Raw genomic sequence first — 17,272 nt, forward strand, 5'->3', positions numbered from 1 at the left:
CTTTGGTTGAATATTAGCACAAAACAGGCAGTGACCTTTTTAAGATGAGATATAAGATAAGATATACTTTATTCATCTCAGCAGAGAAATTTAGATGTTCCAGGCGCCAACATACATACACACACAACACAACACAAAACATGCATACATATCCCACCCAGAGGCGTCGTCAGGCCCTTTTTACTGGGGCACGTGCCCCAGTAAAAGTCTCCAGTGCCCCAGTAAAATTCCATTGATCATCATTAAATTAATCTGCAGAAGCGCCGCTCTCGCTATGGAATCGGCAGGATTCATCAAGTGCATCTCCTGCTGCCTCGGGAGTCTTCAGTCGAGCCTGCCACTTACCAGCCAATCAAAAAACGAAAGGGGCCACATAAAAGCCAATCAGAAAATAGCACTACTGTATCTGGGTAAGATTTAACGCAACAACCAATGAAAAAAATCAGTTATTTCCGGATTCGTCCACGTGACTCTTCTGAATGTTTCGTTGGAAACCACGGGAGCTGGAAACAGCGCAGAGTATAGTCATCTCCTGTTTTAACGTTACAACAAATGCACAACTTGTTTGACACAAACAATGACAACTTGATTGCTGTTAGAGAATGTTGCCCACATAAATAGCACCAGTTTTTCAATACTGAGCGTCTGTAGCCTGTCGTTTTATAACACACACACGCGCACGCACGCACGCGCACGCACACGGAAAATGAATAATCTTCAAAATTTGAGGAAGTTTTAGTGGCCAAAAACTTCCTTAACACTAAAAAGGAAATTATGGATATACAGGGTGTTTTTAACATACTGGATCCAACAATGTTCCCAACACTGAAACAGATAATTCAGATTGCACTCACAATTCCTGTAAACAGTTGTAGTTGTGAGCAATCTTTCAGTGTGTTGAGAAGGCTCTACACCTGGCTTAGGTCAACCATGGGGCAAGGAAGGCTTCACCAACTTTCTCTTTTGTCCATTGAAAGGGAGCAACTATGCAAAGTGAGTCTAAGCCAAATTATTGACCGCTTTGCCACCATGAAGGCGTGGCGATACAGCTTAATAGTGAAAAAATAATAATTTAAAAAGGCTCTATGCAGTAGTGTATGGCCTTATTTAGTTAAATTTAAGAGCTTTGATGTTCTATAACATTTTCCAGGTTGATTGGTGACAATGAGCCACCTCACCTTAAATCAGAAATTATATTTTAAACCTTGTTTCTGGCCTTTATAGTCCATATCGTTCTGGCAAAATTATGCTGTTTCCACACAGCTTCTAAATAAATATAGATGTGTAGACTTCTCCTGATAAAGAGGTGAAGGTCATAAAGAGACTTTTTGTTTATTTGTCAGTTACCTTATTTGTAAATCTTTGAGATGTGTATGTGTTTAAATACATATCATTGTACGGTACTCATGAATCTATCTTTGAATCTTTACCTTTACCAGTGCTTTAATATAGCCTACAGTATGACAGTGACAATGATTTTGAAGCTCGTACATACCCTTCTGTATCCATCTATTTCATATTGTGCCCACGTAATAAAATAAAATAAAATAAGTATTGGCAGTTGGGGGCCTGTGCCCCAGTAAAACTCTAGGTCTAGCAACGCCCCTGATCCCACCTATACAAAACCATGAGCCCACAATACCTAGCCTAGGAGAGAAAAAGTGGAATGGATGGTCCAATATACAGGGGTTCAATATACAGGTGCAAAATTAAAAATACAGGTTGATATAAACTTAGCACAAAAAGTAAGGAAAGTTGTGTTTGGTCGATTATTTCTCTGTGATAACAATGCTTTTTGGCAATACATCTTATACCATTGGAAAGCCTGTTTAGTTCCCTTTCAAATGGTGTCCCAATTGTAAGGAACATGCATTTGTGGGATGAGCAGCAGCGCTGAGTAGGTCGGTTGCGCCCATGAAAAATGTTGTCAAATCTTTTCGGCCATTGCCAAAGCGGATATTTTGCTGTTGCTATTGAGAATTGTTTTGAGCTTCTGGTACCCCCAGGTGCTGCCAATCAGGTGCCTAATTGGCATTTGATTGGGCAACTTCAAGCTGGTGTTCCGCAAAAACATTATTTGGAGTGAGCCCTAGTACCCTGTCCTGTCCTGTGTACGGCCGCTTGGAAGCTCCAAGTATAGCAGCATCAACACAATGAGATTCCACTCGTTCTCATCAACAGCCTCTGCTCTGTACAACACTGTACCCAAAAATGTCAAGTCAATCCCAACCCTGATCCAGTTCAAGGCAGAACTTGACCGCTTCCTTCAATCCATCCCTGACACTCCCCCTACTCCTGGATACACTGGGGCCAACATAAATTCTCTGGTGGAGTGGGCTAGCAGCAAAATTCAACTATAGCTGCTACCAACGGGAAAATGGCGGTGGAGACACCTGATGTCTTGACCTAGGTGTTCTAACCTGAAACAAACCCTAGGTACCCTAGGTAGGTACCCTCTCCAAACTGAAGGCCAAGTTCTATATAACGGGGGATGTCAAAGACAGGCCGCGACGTGGGCGTCCCAAGAAGACGACACCATAAGAAGACCATTTCATCACCCTGTCAGCACTTACGTGCCGTAGGCTGTCTTCTACAGATTTGCAGTCAAGGTTTGCAGGACGACATGGCCGACGGCTCTCTGCCCAGACAATCCTGAACAGACTACACCCAGCCAACCTCCGGTCTCATAGGGCTCCCAGGAGTCCTGCCATGACTGCCCTTCACCGTTAGGCCCGTTTGCGCTGGTGTCGGCAACATGTGCACTGGAACCTGAACATATGGAGGAACGTTATGTTCAGTGATGAGTCCAGATTCTGCCTATGGCAGTTGGATCGTAGGGTCGAAGTGTGGGGAAGACGTGGAGAACACGATGCTTATTGCTGCACCGATAGAATAACTTGAAGAATGGGATGCCATCCCACAGCGGTGTGTGACCAGGCTGGTGACCAGCATGATGAGGAGTTGCCAGGCTGTTGTGGCTGTGTGGGGTTCTTCCACACGCTACCGAGGCTCTTGTTTGTGAAATTAATCAATTGTTTAATTAACAATACGTCTTGTTTCTTCAAACTTCAATCATCCAATACACCAAACGAGTCAATGGCAGAATAAGCTGTTTGGCATTGGCAGAGAAGATCTGGCAAATTCTTCATGGGCGCAACCCACATACTCAGCTCTGCTGCTCATCCCATAAGTGCATGTTCCTTACAAATGGGGCACCATTTGAAAGGGAACTACACAGGCTTTCCAACGGTATAACATTTATTGCCAAAAAGCATTGTAACCACAGAGAAATAATCAACCAAACACAAATTTCCTTACTTTTTGTGCTAAGTCTATATAAGCAGCTCAAGCTAAAGTTTAAATTAATATTATTTTGTCCTTAATAATAGGGGAATTATTATGAAGTGCAATTGCAGTAGGTTAATAAAGTATTCTTAAATCTCTCCTTTCTGCAGCTTAGCTGCCGTAGCCTACCACTAAAAACACTCTTGTTTGCTTGTACCATCCTTCTCTCCATCACCACCTCCAGGGACACTATAGCAGTCCCCAGCGTAGAGCCAGCCCTCCTAATCGTTAAGCTCGTTAAGCTTTTTAGAGTCACAAGCCCTGATGCCGCTGCCCCAACTGATGGCTGCAAAGAAAATGGCACTTGCCACAACAGACTGATAAAACATACATAACATTTTGCTACACACATTAAAAGACCTAAGCTTCCTCAAGAAGTAGAGTCTGCTCTGTCCCTTGTTGTAGACAGCCTCTGTTTGTTGCTTCCAGTCCAGTTTATTGTTCATGTGCACACCCAAGTATTTATAGCTCTCTACCACGTGCACTTTATCCCCAAGGATCTAGACGGTGCTTAGCTCAGGCCTGGCCCTCCTGATTTCCACCACCATTTCCTTGGTCTTTGTAACATTTAAAACAAAGTGGTTTTCCCCACTCCATGCAACAAAGTTATCCACCAGCTGCCTGTATTCTGTCTCACACACGGTGAACACAAGAAGCAAAGGTAATTTTGCCCCCAATTTGCCCCATTGACTGGACACAGCCATCAAGCCATTAAGAAAGGCTGCACTCTCTCATTGACTAGTTGACTGTGCCGCCCATCTTAGGCTGCCTAGATCTCACCGAGCTCTTTACGCTTCAATGTGATGCATCAGAAGAGGGGCTGGGAGCAGTCCTTTACCAAAGACAGAAAGGGAAAATGGTGGTAATAGGATATGGTTCACGAACACTGACACCGCCTGAAAAGCAGGTGCTGTGAGCGCTTCCCGGATTACCTTTACCACTCACATTTCACTGTCTATTCATACAATAATCCTTTGATTTATGTCCTTTCAACAGCCAAATTAAATGCCTCAGGGCATGGCTGGGTTGCTCAGCTGGCAGACTTTCGTTTCACTATTAAGTACCGCCCAGACAGGTTCAAAGCCAACGCTGTCGTGTTCCTTTTGAAAAGGTTATCAAATCAGGATTGCTTTTAACTCACTTAATTTGTTAAAGTTTCGGTATGGTAACTATGAAGCAAAAGGAGGGGAATTGTATAGACACACGTGGAGAGACGCTTAACAGGGCATCCTGGCTACCCTACCTCTAGAGTTTCTGCTCTATTCTTGCTTACGCGCTGTTTAGATACGGAGTAGGCTTGGCCTTTATGACGTAGTATGTAATCTGATTGGCTATGATATTGAGTCCCCGCCTCCGGCTTCTTCATATGTGCGATGGTGCTGCCATCTTGTGGCTATGTGTGGTTATTATAGCTTATATGCTTGTTGTTGCTCCCTGGTATCTATGTGCAGACTTTACAGTTTATTTGCTTTGACATGTGCTGTGATCCAATGTTGAGTATCTCAGTTTTATCTAAATTTAGCTGGAGAAAGTTATTTGACATCCAATTTTTAGCATCATATATCATGTAAGTCCAGAGCAACATAACGGTTGTGTGCGAGATACATATGAACGTACACTTACCACTTTTGTAAATGCCGTATATACAATACATTCGGATTGCATGATAGGAATCGATCGATTCCAATTAGAAATCTAATCGGATCAGAAGTGTCCATGTAAACGCGGCTAATGTCCAATAGTTATTAGGGGCGAGGGAGGGACATTAGATCTGTCACTCAAACCTCTGCGTCAGTCGTAAGGAGATTTGATTCAAGATGTTTAGTCGAGCTTGTGTTGACTGAAAGGTTGATGTTCTTTAAGTTCTTGTATGATTATTTCAAGTTGAAGTTCTACATAAATGTAATATTAATTTCTGTAAGACTATTTTCAGGGTTGTTTTATTTTAGCTCATGTACCAAACATACATTTTCCGTGGCTGTGTCCCTGCACACACACACACACACACACACACACACACACACACACACACACACACACACACACACACACACACACACACACACACACACACACACACACACACACACACACACACACACACACACACACACACAAACACACACACAAACACACCATTTAACATTTCTTTACATCTATGTGGCTTTACTAAAACATTTTCAACCTCACTTTGGCACTACAGCACTCACCACATTTTCTGCAGGAAATGCATTTTCTGGTTTCAAATGATGTCAGTATCAGATATCACAAATATAAAACATTGTATTTAGAGTGTTGTTAGTGTTTTGTTTTTTTTAACCTTAAATGATTTGAGTGCATAAAGGTTTCAAAAACGACATAGCTAGACATTGGAACTACATTCCACCAAATTACTTTTACTCTTGATACTTAAGTACATTTGAACCCAAGTTCTTTTTTGACGTTTAAAGGGAGTACTTCCACTTTTACTGGAGTAATATTTTACACTAGGTATCTCAACTTTTACCCAAGTACGTGGTCTGAGTACTTCGTCCACCAAACGTTAGCGTGGGTATTTTTTTGGTATACTGTCAGAATGCAACACATAGAGGGTTGAAGTGATTCTGTTCCTCAAAATACACTTTAACTTTAATTTTGTGAGAAAACATTACCAACAGTTAAATCACTTTTTCTTTTGGAATCCAACTTTGAAATTTAATTCCAAAATAAAAGTTTAATTCTGAATCTGATTTAAAATTCTTTAAAATGTCTTTCTTTAATTTGTCTTTTACTATGGAGATCACCATTGCCTTGCCACGTGAATTTCCCTGTGGCAATCATCCATAAACACCCCCTCTCCTCTCCCTCGAAGGTGTGCTTCGACTACACCAACAACGGATGCCAGGAGGGCTGCATTAGGACCCACATCTGTGAGCGATACCTGCGTCGTAACTGCTGCGGCCCGCGGGCCCACGATTTCTACGAGCCGCAGCCTTTTGAGATGCTGCAGAAGAGCCGCATCCCCAACGACCTCATGGCCATGGAGTCGATGTACATCAACAAGGAGGTCCTGAGTAGTCCTGTAGGACAGACCAATCAGGTCCCTGCTGCTGGTGGTGCTGGTGCTAGTGAGTGAATCAGCACATTGGCAGCGCGTGGCTCAGGAGGCAGCGTGGGTTGGCTGATACCCGGAAAGTTGCTAGTTCAATTCCCCGGCTACTCCTAGCTGAGTGGCGAGGTGTCTCCGACCAAGATACCTCACCCTAACTTCTCCCGACGAGCTGGCTGTTGCCTTGCGTGGCTAACACTGCCGTCGGTGTGCATGAATGGGTGAAAGTTCGGCAATATCGTAAAGCACTTTGACTGGTTATAAAAGTGCTGTATAAATGCAGTCCATTGACATTGATATATCTGTGTTTCAAAGCAATGACAAAATATTACTTGAAATGCAACACGGTGTCATAAATGTTATGTATCATGACGTAGTAAAACAAATTTTAAGTGCAACACGATGTCTGGAGAACTGGGGCCGTATTCACAAAGGATTTTAGGGCTAAAAGTAGGTCCTAACTGGCGAATTTAGGAGTAACTCCTAAAAATAATGGGCGTGTCACTCTTAAATTTAGGACTCCGAACTTTTTTCACTAAGAGCAATTCACAAAGTATTTTAGGCCTAAAAGTAGCACCTAAGTCTAGGAGAGCTTAAAAGTCCTCAAGAGGACTCCTAACTCAGTAAGACCTATTCACAAAGAATCGTAAATGCCTGCGAGACGAAATGTTATGGTATTAAACTTGTTGTGGAGTTAATCGCAATGCAATAACATCCCCGACTAACAGGAATAATCCGATTAGTCCCGAAATAAAATGTTTAGCCATACTACGTTATTTAGCAACAGGTGCAATGTAACTTAATGCCGACGATTTAAAAATATTGCAACCATCAGTCAGCCGTGCCATAAACTTTCCTTTGGACATTCAACAATTACACAGGATCAAAGCCAACTTCATGGCAATTGCAGGTATGCCCGGTGTGGTCGGCACTATTGACGGGACGCACATAAAAATAATTGCGCCATCAAAAGACGAGGACGTTCGTCAATAGGAAGAAAGTGCATTCCATCAACACGCAGGTTGTTTTTGATGCAAATTTTAACATAGCCTACTGGATGTTGTTGCAAAGTGGCCTGGATCTTCAGCTACCCATGATTCGCGCATTTTAATGGAGAGCGGTCTGAGGCAGCTTTTTGATGTACCAGTTGGGTGTCACTTGCTGGGAGTCAGTGACTATCCATGCAAGACGTGGCTCTAGAAACCCTACCTCAATCCACAACCGGAAGCACAGTTAAAGTATAACATGTAAGCGATTACGCATATTACGCTTAGTCCTACGTGTAAAACCCATCGTATTGGCTCTTTGACGCCTTTTATTTGTTGAATCCATATTTATTATTGTTTACTGATTTCTTCCATTTATGCTAGAGCACACAAACATACACGAAATGTTGTGGAGAGAGGAATTGGGCAGATGAAACATCGGTTTCATGTCCTTCACGGCGAAATACGCCTCAACCCAGAGAGGGCAAGCACAGTAATCACTGTATGTGCCATTCTACACAACCTCTGCAAGCGGAGGAACATTCCACAGCCAGACGATGATGATGATGATGAAGGCGATCAACATGACAATGAATTTGGCCGGCATTTAGGGATCACTTTGAAAACACATTTTAGGTAAACACCTTGGCACAAATCAGTCAACACTTGCGTAGTTCATAACATTTATTTTCTTTTAAATTTTACGTATTTTTATTGTTTGCTTTCTCTCTCTCGAACGTGCAGGCTACAACGTCATTATCGTGGTCTGCACAAAATTTTCATCATGCGTGTATTCTGCTAACTGCACTATAACTACTTAATAGGAATTCATTTCTGGCCTAGGCTATTTCCTTGTTTTTCGGTGATTCAGTGGGCTCGTCTGAACAACCAATCACCGAACTGACTGCTTCTAAACTCGTGCACGAGAATTGACGTAATGCATAGCAACGGCGCGTCACTCTTAGTTCACTCTTTGTGATTTATCCTTAGTAAGAGTAGGTCTCAGCGGCTTTGTGAATAACTTTTAAGAAAAAACTCCTACGTAAAATGTTTTAGCGCGAGTTAGGAGCACTCCTAGCGGTAAGATAAAATGCTTTGTGAATACGGCCCCTGGAGAACATCTTTAAAACCCATTTTAAACATTATGTGGAAGTGCTCGTCCATGGATCTGAAAACAATTGTTCATTAATTGTTTTGTCTTTCAGATAAAACCGAGATTTGTCTGCTCTTCCTCGAAGGCAACTGTATCCAATCCGTAGGTGAGTTCAAACGAATAGATCATATTTTAGAACCCATCGCATAGATGACAGCTTTCAAACCTGATGCCACCAGTGCACCAGAGATGACCTGATGTGTTAGCCCCATGAATCACCAATAAATAATCAATTGTTCCTCCCTGTCTTCTTCAGAACAGTGTTTCGGAGCTCATTACAAGCTGCCTTACAGATGGGAAGTTCTGGAGGGCCATCAGTGGACGCTGCTGGATAGCTCAGAGAAGATAGAAGGGGATTACTGTAACCCCAAAATAACATACAGGTATGCGACACACGAAAGCGTATAGGATTGAAGGTGCTGATAGGATGAGGAGACTCTAGTTGTTACAAGCAGACCTGCCACTCCTCGTACATCTACAGTCAAAACCCTTTGTTTTAAATTAGCCTACTCCGTTTAATCCAAGTTTGAAACCCTTTCTGTTTAAATTAGCCTACTCGGTTTAAGATCAGTTTGAAACTCTTTTTGTTTAAATGAGCCTAGTCCGTTTTAATGCAAGTTAGAAACCCCTTTGTTTGAATTGGCCTACTCCGTTTTAACCCAGTTTGAAACCCTTTTTTGCTGAAATTAGTGTACACCATTTATACCAGTTTAAAATAATTGTTCTTCAAATGAGCCTACTCTGTTTTATCCCACTTTAAAAGCCTTTTAGTTGAAATGAGCCTACTCTGTATAATCCCAATTTGAAACCTCAGTTTGCTCCGGTTGATTTCTATTGTCCCTATAATTGATTTCTATTGACCTCTATAATCCTGTCTGTTTTTCATAATTGAATTGGTTGAGCATACGTTGCATTGTGTTTTTATGCTGCACTTGTGATCTCTAAACCCACATACTGAGGGTCAACGGTGTGTGATGTTTCCTGCAGCACGGTGGATGGAGGAGCGGTGTGGTTTGAGACAATGACGCGTGGACTCCAGAAGGTCAGGCGTCTCTCCTCCATCTCCTCAGTCCTCCAGCCCACCTTCCTACTCACCACAGAGTGGCTCTGGTACTGGGAGGAAGAGGATGGGAACTGGAACCAGTACGATTCACCGGTGAGTTCAGCACCATTGCAAAGCGGCGCCAGCCTGAATCTGCTCACATCTGCAGACACAATAATCCAGCCGATAGTTTGTGGTTTGTTAACGTTAAGTTTAAAGTACCTGCAAGGGGAAGCAGGGTATATAATTGGCGGGTGTGTAAAAATATGCCATCAATTGTGCACATATTTATTCGTGTGTGTGTGTGTGTGTGTGTGTGTGTGTGTGTGTGTGTGTGTGTGTGTGTGTGTGTGTGTGTGTGTGTGTGTGTGTGTGTGTGTGTGTGTTTGTGTTTGCGTTCATTCGCCTGCTCGCTCGCTCCAGACCAACAGAGCACTTGAGCAGAAGTTCCAGAACAACCCCCAGGAGGTGTTGGAGTTCACCGCAGGGTACCAGGCCTACACACTCAGCCTCCACGGTGAGGCCACCGTTACCCCCCCCCCAACCCCCCATCCACCATCGTTGTACACCCCGTGAGCTGGTATAGATTGTCATACAGCGGGGGAGGGATGGTGACGTTGCCAGGGAGTTTCAACCCCTGGGACCAAAGAGGTTGCTGGTTCAAACCCCAAGCTCATTGCATTAACATTTAGGGCATTTAGCAGACGCTTTCATCCAAAGGGAGTAAGCGACATACAACCACACACACTCGTCAGGAGAGGTTAGGGTGAGGTGTCTTGCTCATGGACACCTCGAAACTAAGCTAGGAGGAGCCAGGGATCAAACTAGCAACCTTCCGGTAACAACTCAACCCTTTATTAATGATCTGTTTTGTGAACTCTCTGTGAGTCGCTCCAGACAGTGTGTGCTGGATGACTCAATTGAAACGTAGCATCATAAGATTTGTATTCCTTTTCATTTTGCAGACATGATTCAGACCAATAAGAGACACGGCACCAAGAGGCTGGTGAGGCGACGGCCTCGCTTCCTGTCCTCCGCCGTCGTGCAGGACATCAGGACAAGGTGCGTTCCACCTGGAGGACGAACTGCCTCTCTGTTTGCTTTCAGAGAAGCCAAACGTCTTGGTCCCACATGAATAATTTTCTTTTAATTTTTTTACGTCTTTTTGGCAACGTAAAGTTGAACATTGAAAGGGTCACGTTTCCACCACTTTTCCATTTTCTAGAACTGGTGCTACTGGTGGTGCTGGTAGTAGTGCTGGTGTTGTTGCTACTGGAGGTGGTGAAAGGACAAGCCCGCCCCAAGGTAAAGCAGAACGCTTATTTGATATTTTTACGTTTGTTGTCACCGTATGTTTTTTTCCAATTTGCCAATTCCCCACACAGTGATATGATTGATCACAGAAAACCGCTTGCGGCGCGGATTAGTATTATTTTTTAAGTGCTCGTGCTGCCCCCCCATGTGTCATGAAATAATGCCGCCCTGGGCGGCTGTCTGCTTCGCCCGTGCCTAAAACCGCCACTGGTGCTCATCAATTGATCTGAAAACAATTGTTCATTGTTTATTATGTCTTTCAGATGAAATCGCGATTTGCTTGCTTTTCCTCGAAGGCAACTGTATCGACCCCATAGGTGAGTTCAAACCACCCGTGGCGCTACCATTGACCCACCCATTTTAGGTCCGGGCCCGCACATTTTGACCCAGGCCTATAGTGAGTAGTGAGGGATTTTCAATCTAGCTGTTCATCCAATAAGCAGCCTGAGGAAAGCTTTGAGTAAAAGCTTCTCAGCCAATCAGCGGCTTCTACCCCACGTGTGGACTGCCTGCCCGCAGGCTGCAAGTGATCCAATGAAATGAACGACGTTGGCGCACAAGCTTTTCAAGCAAGCTCAATGAGACAGACGCAGACAGTAGCTAGCTATTAGCTAATATGAAACGCAAAGCAAAGCAGCTTCTTTTCATTTAAATTCAGCAAGAAACGCTACGAGGAGCAGGAGGAGGAAAATCCTGGCATTTTAAGTAATGCGATTACAAGTGACGAGTTACCATCCTGATCGGCCGTCCTCTCCCCATCAAGTCCTCCCGTAGCCCCCCCCCCCCCACCCTCACACCTGGAAGGCAAGTAGACTAACAGTTAGGCTAACATAAACGCTAGTGTCTGGCTATCTGTATGCACATTTTCTGGAGAGAAAAATAATATTGGCAGTTGGCAGAGGTAACTTATGATAGCGTTTTATGTGTTATAGGAGGAGACAGAGTTCAGTAGCCTATAAACGCCGTTCCCCAAGAAGACCTGTCACAACCTCCGTTAGAGCTGTCATCAATAGATGAGCCTGCAAGCCAGCCCAAACTCTGTACATTCCCAGCCATACACATATCGGGGAAAGATAGGAGTTTTTCTGACGGGTGGTACTCAAAATCCCTGTGGCTGGAATACAGCATCTCAAGAGACGCTGTTTTTTGTAAGTCTTTTCCCTGAAGCAGCTAATGAGGCTAGATTCATTAATACGGGCTTCAACGACTGGAAACATTTTTCTGAGGGTTGTGGCAAACATGAAGTCAGCAGGGCACATGCTGCAGTGCTTGGAAAAAAATGGATGGTTTCAAGCAAAGTCATCAGCCAGGACAGGGAAATATTATTAACCAGCTGAACAACGATGCCATCGTTGTTCAGCTTAATTGAAAGGCATAGACATTGAAAGGCATAGACAGCACATCATGATGGTAATAGATCTCGTCCTGTTCTGTGCAAAATAATAAAATCCCATTGCGTGGGCATCGGGAAAACTCAGATGCATTAAACAAGGGTAACTTTTTGGAACTACTTGACCTGGTTTCCAAATATGACCCAGAAATAAAAAGGAGACTAGATGAATTACACAAGAATGGTAAACTACTGCACCATGCTATACAAAATGAGATACTGGAAATCACAGCATCACTCCTTGTCAAAAAAATAAAGGCAGATTTGCATGATGAGCCGGACACATATTATGTGATTTTAGCAGATGAGTGCAAAGGCTTGTCAAAAAGAGAGCTAGTGGCAGTATGCATCAGATACTGGGGCGCACAGACATCCAGTTTTCTGGGGGCCCACCCATAATCAAAATCCTGGCGCCACAAGCGGGTCAAACTACTGAATTGTATTTCAGAACCAATCGTATAGCAGACAGCAGAAACCTCATGCCACCAGAGCACCGGAGATGAACTGTTGAAATGAACTGTTAGCCTCATAAATCACCGATGCATAATCAATTTTTCCTCTCTGTCTTCTTCAGAAAAGTGTTTCGGAGCTCATTACAGTCTGCCTTACAGCTGGGAAGTTCTGGAGGGCCATCAGTGGATGCTGCTGGACAGCTCAGAGAAGATAGAAGAGGATTACTGTAACCCCAAAATAACATACAGGTATGCAACATACAACAGCGTATAGCAGGGGTCAGCAACCTTTTCAACATGCAGTGCCAGTTTGAAATGTTCTTGTTAATGAGTGTGCCTTAAGCAACAATATATTAAATATTACGCTGAATTATGACACAGTGACCAAAAACATTTCCAGAAGACCTGGAATTGTATAATGTTTTTTTTGTTGCTATATTTGCAACATGGGATTACAAATTATAATTACATATGTCCCATCTTAAAACACCACTTTCAGAAACTCATTCAAAAACATATTTGCAGTGTGAGAAATTTAAAATACAAGAATATATGAGAATGTTGGAACCATCCACATAATATCTTTAAGACATGTAAATCTTTGCAAAACCATGTGAAGCCGATGCATACAGGCCACTTGCAAAAATATTTTAAATATTTTGTTCTATATTACTCACAAGGTTTAGGCTACATACTATTAATTGATCCCATTTCAGAACACTGCTTTCAGTAACTCAGTTAAACATATTTGCACTGGGAGGAAATGCCCTAAACAGAATAAAGTGCAAAAAAAATCTGTGGTAATGATTATGCTGCCGCATTGTGCGGTGACATTTTTTGATAATATATATTTTTTCTCAAGTGTGCCATTGATTAAGCCGGCCACTTGCCAGTGGTGGCACGCGTGCCTAGGGTTGTCGACCCCTGGCGTATAGGATTGATGGTGCTGATAGGATGAGAAGGCTGTAGTCGTTACAAGGAGACCTGCCACTGCCCTTACCTCTCTGGTCAAAACGCTTTGGTTTAAATTAGCCTACTCTTTTTAATCCCATTTTGAAAGCCTTTTATTTTAATTGAGCCTACTCTGTTAAATCCCAGATTGAAACCCTTTTTGTTGAAATGAGCCTACTCCGTTTTATCCCTGTTGGAAACCCTTTTTGTTTAAATGAATCTACTCTATTAATACCAGTTTGAAACCCTTTTGGTTTGAATTAGCCTACTCTCTTTAATCCCAGTTTTCGAAACCATTTTAGTTTAAATAAACCTACTCCGTTTAATCCCAGTTTGAAACCTCAGTTTGCTCCTGTTGATTTCTAGTGTCCCCTAAGTCTTTTTTTCTTTATTGAATTGATTGAAAGAATGCTGTACTTGTGATCTCTAATCCCACATACTGAGGGTCAACGGTGTGTGATGTTTCCTGCAGCACGGTGGATGTAAGAGTGGTGTGCTTTAAAACCATGAGGAGTGGACTCCAGAAGGCCAGGCGTCTCTCCTCCATCTCCTCAGTCCTCCAGCCCACTTTCCTACTCACTACTGAGTGGCTCTGGTACTGGGAGGATGAGCATGGGAACTGGAACCAGTACGATTCACCGGTGAGTTCAGGACCATCGCAAAGCGGCGTCAGCCTGACTCGGCTCACATCCGCAAACGTAATAATCCAGCCGATAGTTTGTGGTTTGTTAACGTTAAGTTTAGAGTACCTGCTAGGGGGGGCAGGGTAGATAATTGGTGGCAGAGTAGAAATATGCCATCAATTGTGCTTAAATATTTATTTGAATAACTGATTTGAACAGACAAATAAACTGAAACGACAGTATTACTCAACTCATATGTTTACTGTATGTGTGTGCGGCGTGTGTTCATTTGCCCGCTCGCTCTCTCCAGCCCAACAGCAGCCCAGAGCTGGAGCAGAAGTTCCAGAACGACCCCCAGGCGGTGGTGGAGTTCACCGCAGGGTCCCAGACCTACACACTCAGCCTCCAGGGTGAGGCCACCGTTACCCCCCCAACCCCCGACCCACCCATCGTTGTACACCCCATGAGCTGGTAAAGATTGTCATACGACGATGGTGACGTTGCTAGGGAGTTTCAACCCCTTGGACCAAAGAGGTTGCTGGTTCAAACCCCAAGCTCATTACAATAACATTTAGGGCATTTAGCAGACGCTTTCATCCAAAGGGAGTAAGCGACATACAACCACACACACTCGTCAGGAGAGGTTAGGGTGAGGTGTCTTGCTCATGGACACCTCGAAACTAAGCTAGGAGGAGCCAGGGATCAAACTAGGAACCTTCCGGTAACAACTCAACCCTTTTATTAATGATCTGTTATGTGAACTCTCTGTGAGTCGCTTCAGACAGCGTCTGCTGGATGACTCAATTGAAACGTAGCATCAGTAGATTGGTATTCCTTCCATTTTGCAGACATGATCCAAACCAATAAGACATACAGCACCAAGAGGCTGGTGAGGCGACGGCCTCGTTTCCTGTCCTCCGCCAACGTGCAGGACATCAGGACAAGGTGCGTTCCACCTCGAGGACGGACTGCCTCTCTGTTGGCTTTCAGAGAAGTCAAATGTCTTGGTCCCGTTGCACAAGTGGTTCTCAAACTTTTTCTTTTAGTGTACCACCCCTAAGATCTTTTTTTTAACCAAATACTCCCTTCACAAAACCTTTTCGGCCGAAAAAAAATGAAATGGAACGTGAATAATATATGGGCGTTCTTTTTGGCAACGTAAAGTTGAACATTGAAAGGGTCACGTTTCCACCACTTTTCCATTTTCAAGAACTGGTGCTACTGGCGGTGCTGGTAGTAGTGCTGGTGTTGTTGCTACTGGAGGCGGTGAAAGGACAAGCCCGCCCCAAGGTAAAGCAGAACGTTTATTTGATATTTTCACTGTATGTTTTTTCCAATTTGCCAATTCCCCACACAGTGATATGATTGAAAGCAGAAAACCGCTTGCGGTGCGGATTAGTATTATTTTTTAAGTGCTCGTGCTGCCCCCCCATGTGTCATGAAATAATGCCGCCCTGGGCGGCTGTCTGCTTCGCCCGTGCCTCAAACCGCCACTGGTGCTCATCAATTGATCTGAAAACAATTGTTCATTGTTTGTTTTGTCTTTCAGATAAAATCGAGATTTGCTTGTTTTTCCTCGAAGGCAACTGTATCTACCCCATAGGTGAGTACACCACCCGTGGCGCTACCATTGACCCACCCATTTTAGGTCCGGGCCCGCACATTTTGACCCAGGCCTATAGTGAGTAGTGAGGGATTTTCAATCTAGCTGTTCATCCAATAAGCAGCCTGAGGAAAGCTTTGAGTAAAAGCTTCTCAGCCAATCAGCGGCTTCTACCCCACGTGTGGACTGCCTGCCCGCAGGCTGCAAGTGATCCAATGAAATGGACGACGTTGGCCCGCAAGCTTTTCAAGCAAGCTCAATGAGACAGACGCAGACAGTAGCTAGCTATTAGCTAATATGAAACGCAAAGCAAAGCAGCTTGTTTTTATTTAAATTCAGCAAGAAACGCTGCGAGGAGCAGGAGGAGGAAACTCATTTTAAGTAATGCGATTACAAGTGACGAGTTACCATCCTGAGCGGCCGCCCTCTCCCCATCAAGTCCTCCCGTAGCCCCCCCCCCCCCCCCCCCCCCCCTCACACCTGGAAAGCAAGTAGGCTAACAGTTAGTCTAACATAAACGCTAGTGTCTGGCTATCTGTTTGCACATTTTCTGGAGAGAAAAATAATATTGGCAGTTGGCAGAGGTAACTTATGATAGCGTTTTATGTGTTATAGGAGGAGACAGAGTTCAGTAGCCTATAAACGCCGTTCCCCAAGAAGACCTGTCACAACCTCCGTTAGAGCTGTCATCAATAGATGAGCCTGCAAGCCAGCCCAAACTCTGTACATTCCCAACCACGCACATATCGGGGAAAGATAGGAGTTTTTCTGACGGGTGGTACTCAAAGTAAACATTGTTCTGAGGGTTGTGGCAAACATGAAGTCAGCAGGGCACACGCTTCAGCGCTGGGGAAAATGGATGGTTTCAAGCAAAGTCATCAGCCAGGACAGGGAAATATTATTAACCAGCTGAACAACGATGCCATCGTTGTTCAGCTTCATTGAAAGGCATAGACATTGAAAGGCATAGACAGCACATCATGATGGTAATAGATCTCGTCCTGTTCTGTGCAAAAGAATAAAATCCCATTGCGTGGGCATCAGGAAAACCCAGATGCATTAAACAAGGGTAACTTTTTGGAACTACTTGACCGCCGTCTCCTGCTGTAACAAGCCCCAAGTCCCACAAGCAAGTTTGAATTGAATTGTGTGCATGTGTGATTATTTATCAGTCATCTCGGGTTGTTTATATTCTTAGATATGTTATTCATTCAATTATTCTTAAGAAATAAGCTACAGGAGAAATATTATTTGATCGTTATCCTGCTGTTTGTGTTTAGCAGCTGTGTCAGATTCAATGCTGCTGTTATTTCATGTCCATACAG

The 17,272-nt window shown here is 43.7% G+C and overlaps 1 protein-coding gene across 8 annotated transcripts in view; it reads left to right on the plus strand.

Annotated features, from left to right (window-relative positions):
• The window catches only part of LOC132454943 (uncharacterized), a 103,749-nt gene that overhangs the window by 79,456 nt on the left and 7,021 nt on the right, over window positions 1-17,272 (plus strand). For 4 of the 8 annotated variants that reach the window (XM_060048563.1, XM_060048564.1, XM_060048566.1 and 1 more), the window contains 9 exons: window positions 10,580-10,676; window positions 10,840-10,919; window positions 11,192-11,245; window positions 12,893-13,019; window positions 14,194-14,419; window positions 14,655-14,754; window positions 15,193-15,289; window positions 15,555-15,634; window positions 15,894-15,947. In XM_060048563.1, coding sequence (XP_059904546.1) covers window positions 10,580-10,676; window positions 10,840-10,919; window positions 11,192-11,245; window positions 12,893-13,019; window positions 14,194-14,419; window positions 14,655-14,754; window positions 15,193-15,289; window positions 15,555-15,634; window positions 15,894-15,947 — 915 coding nt within the window. Of the gene's footprint in view, window positions 1-8,828; window positions 8,956-9,559; window positions 9,729-10,037; window positions 10,132-10,579; window positions 10,677-10,839; window positions 10,920-11,191; window positions 11,246-12,892; window positions 13,020-14,193; window positions 14,420-14,654; window positions 14,755-15,192; window positions 15,290-15,554; window positions 15,635-15,893; window positions 15,948-17,272 lie in introns of all 8 variants that reach the window. The other 4 variants (XM_060048562.1, XM_060048569.1, XM_060048567.1 and 1 more) reach the window with 4 other exon arrangements.

The sequence above is a fragment of the Gadus macrocephalus genome, chromosome 4 (assembly GCF_031168955.1).
Source record: "Gadus macrocephalus chromosome 4, ASM3116895v1".
Classification (NCBI taxonomy): Eukaryota; Metazoa; Chordata; class Actinopteri; order Gadiformes; family Gadidae; genus Gadus; species Gadus macrocephalus.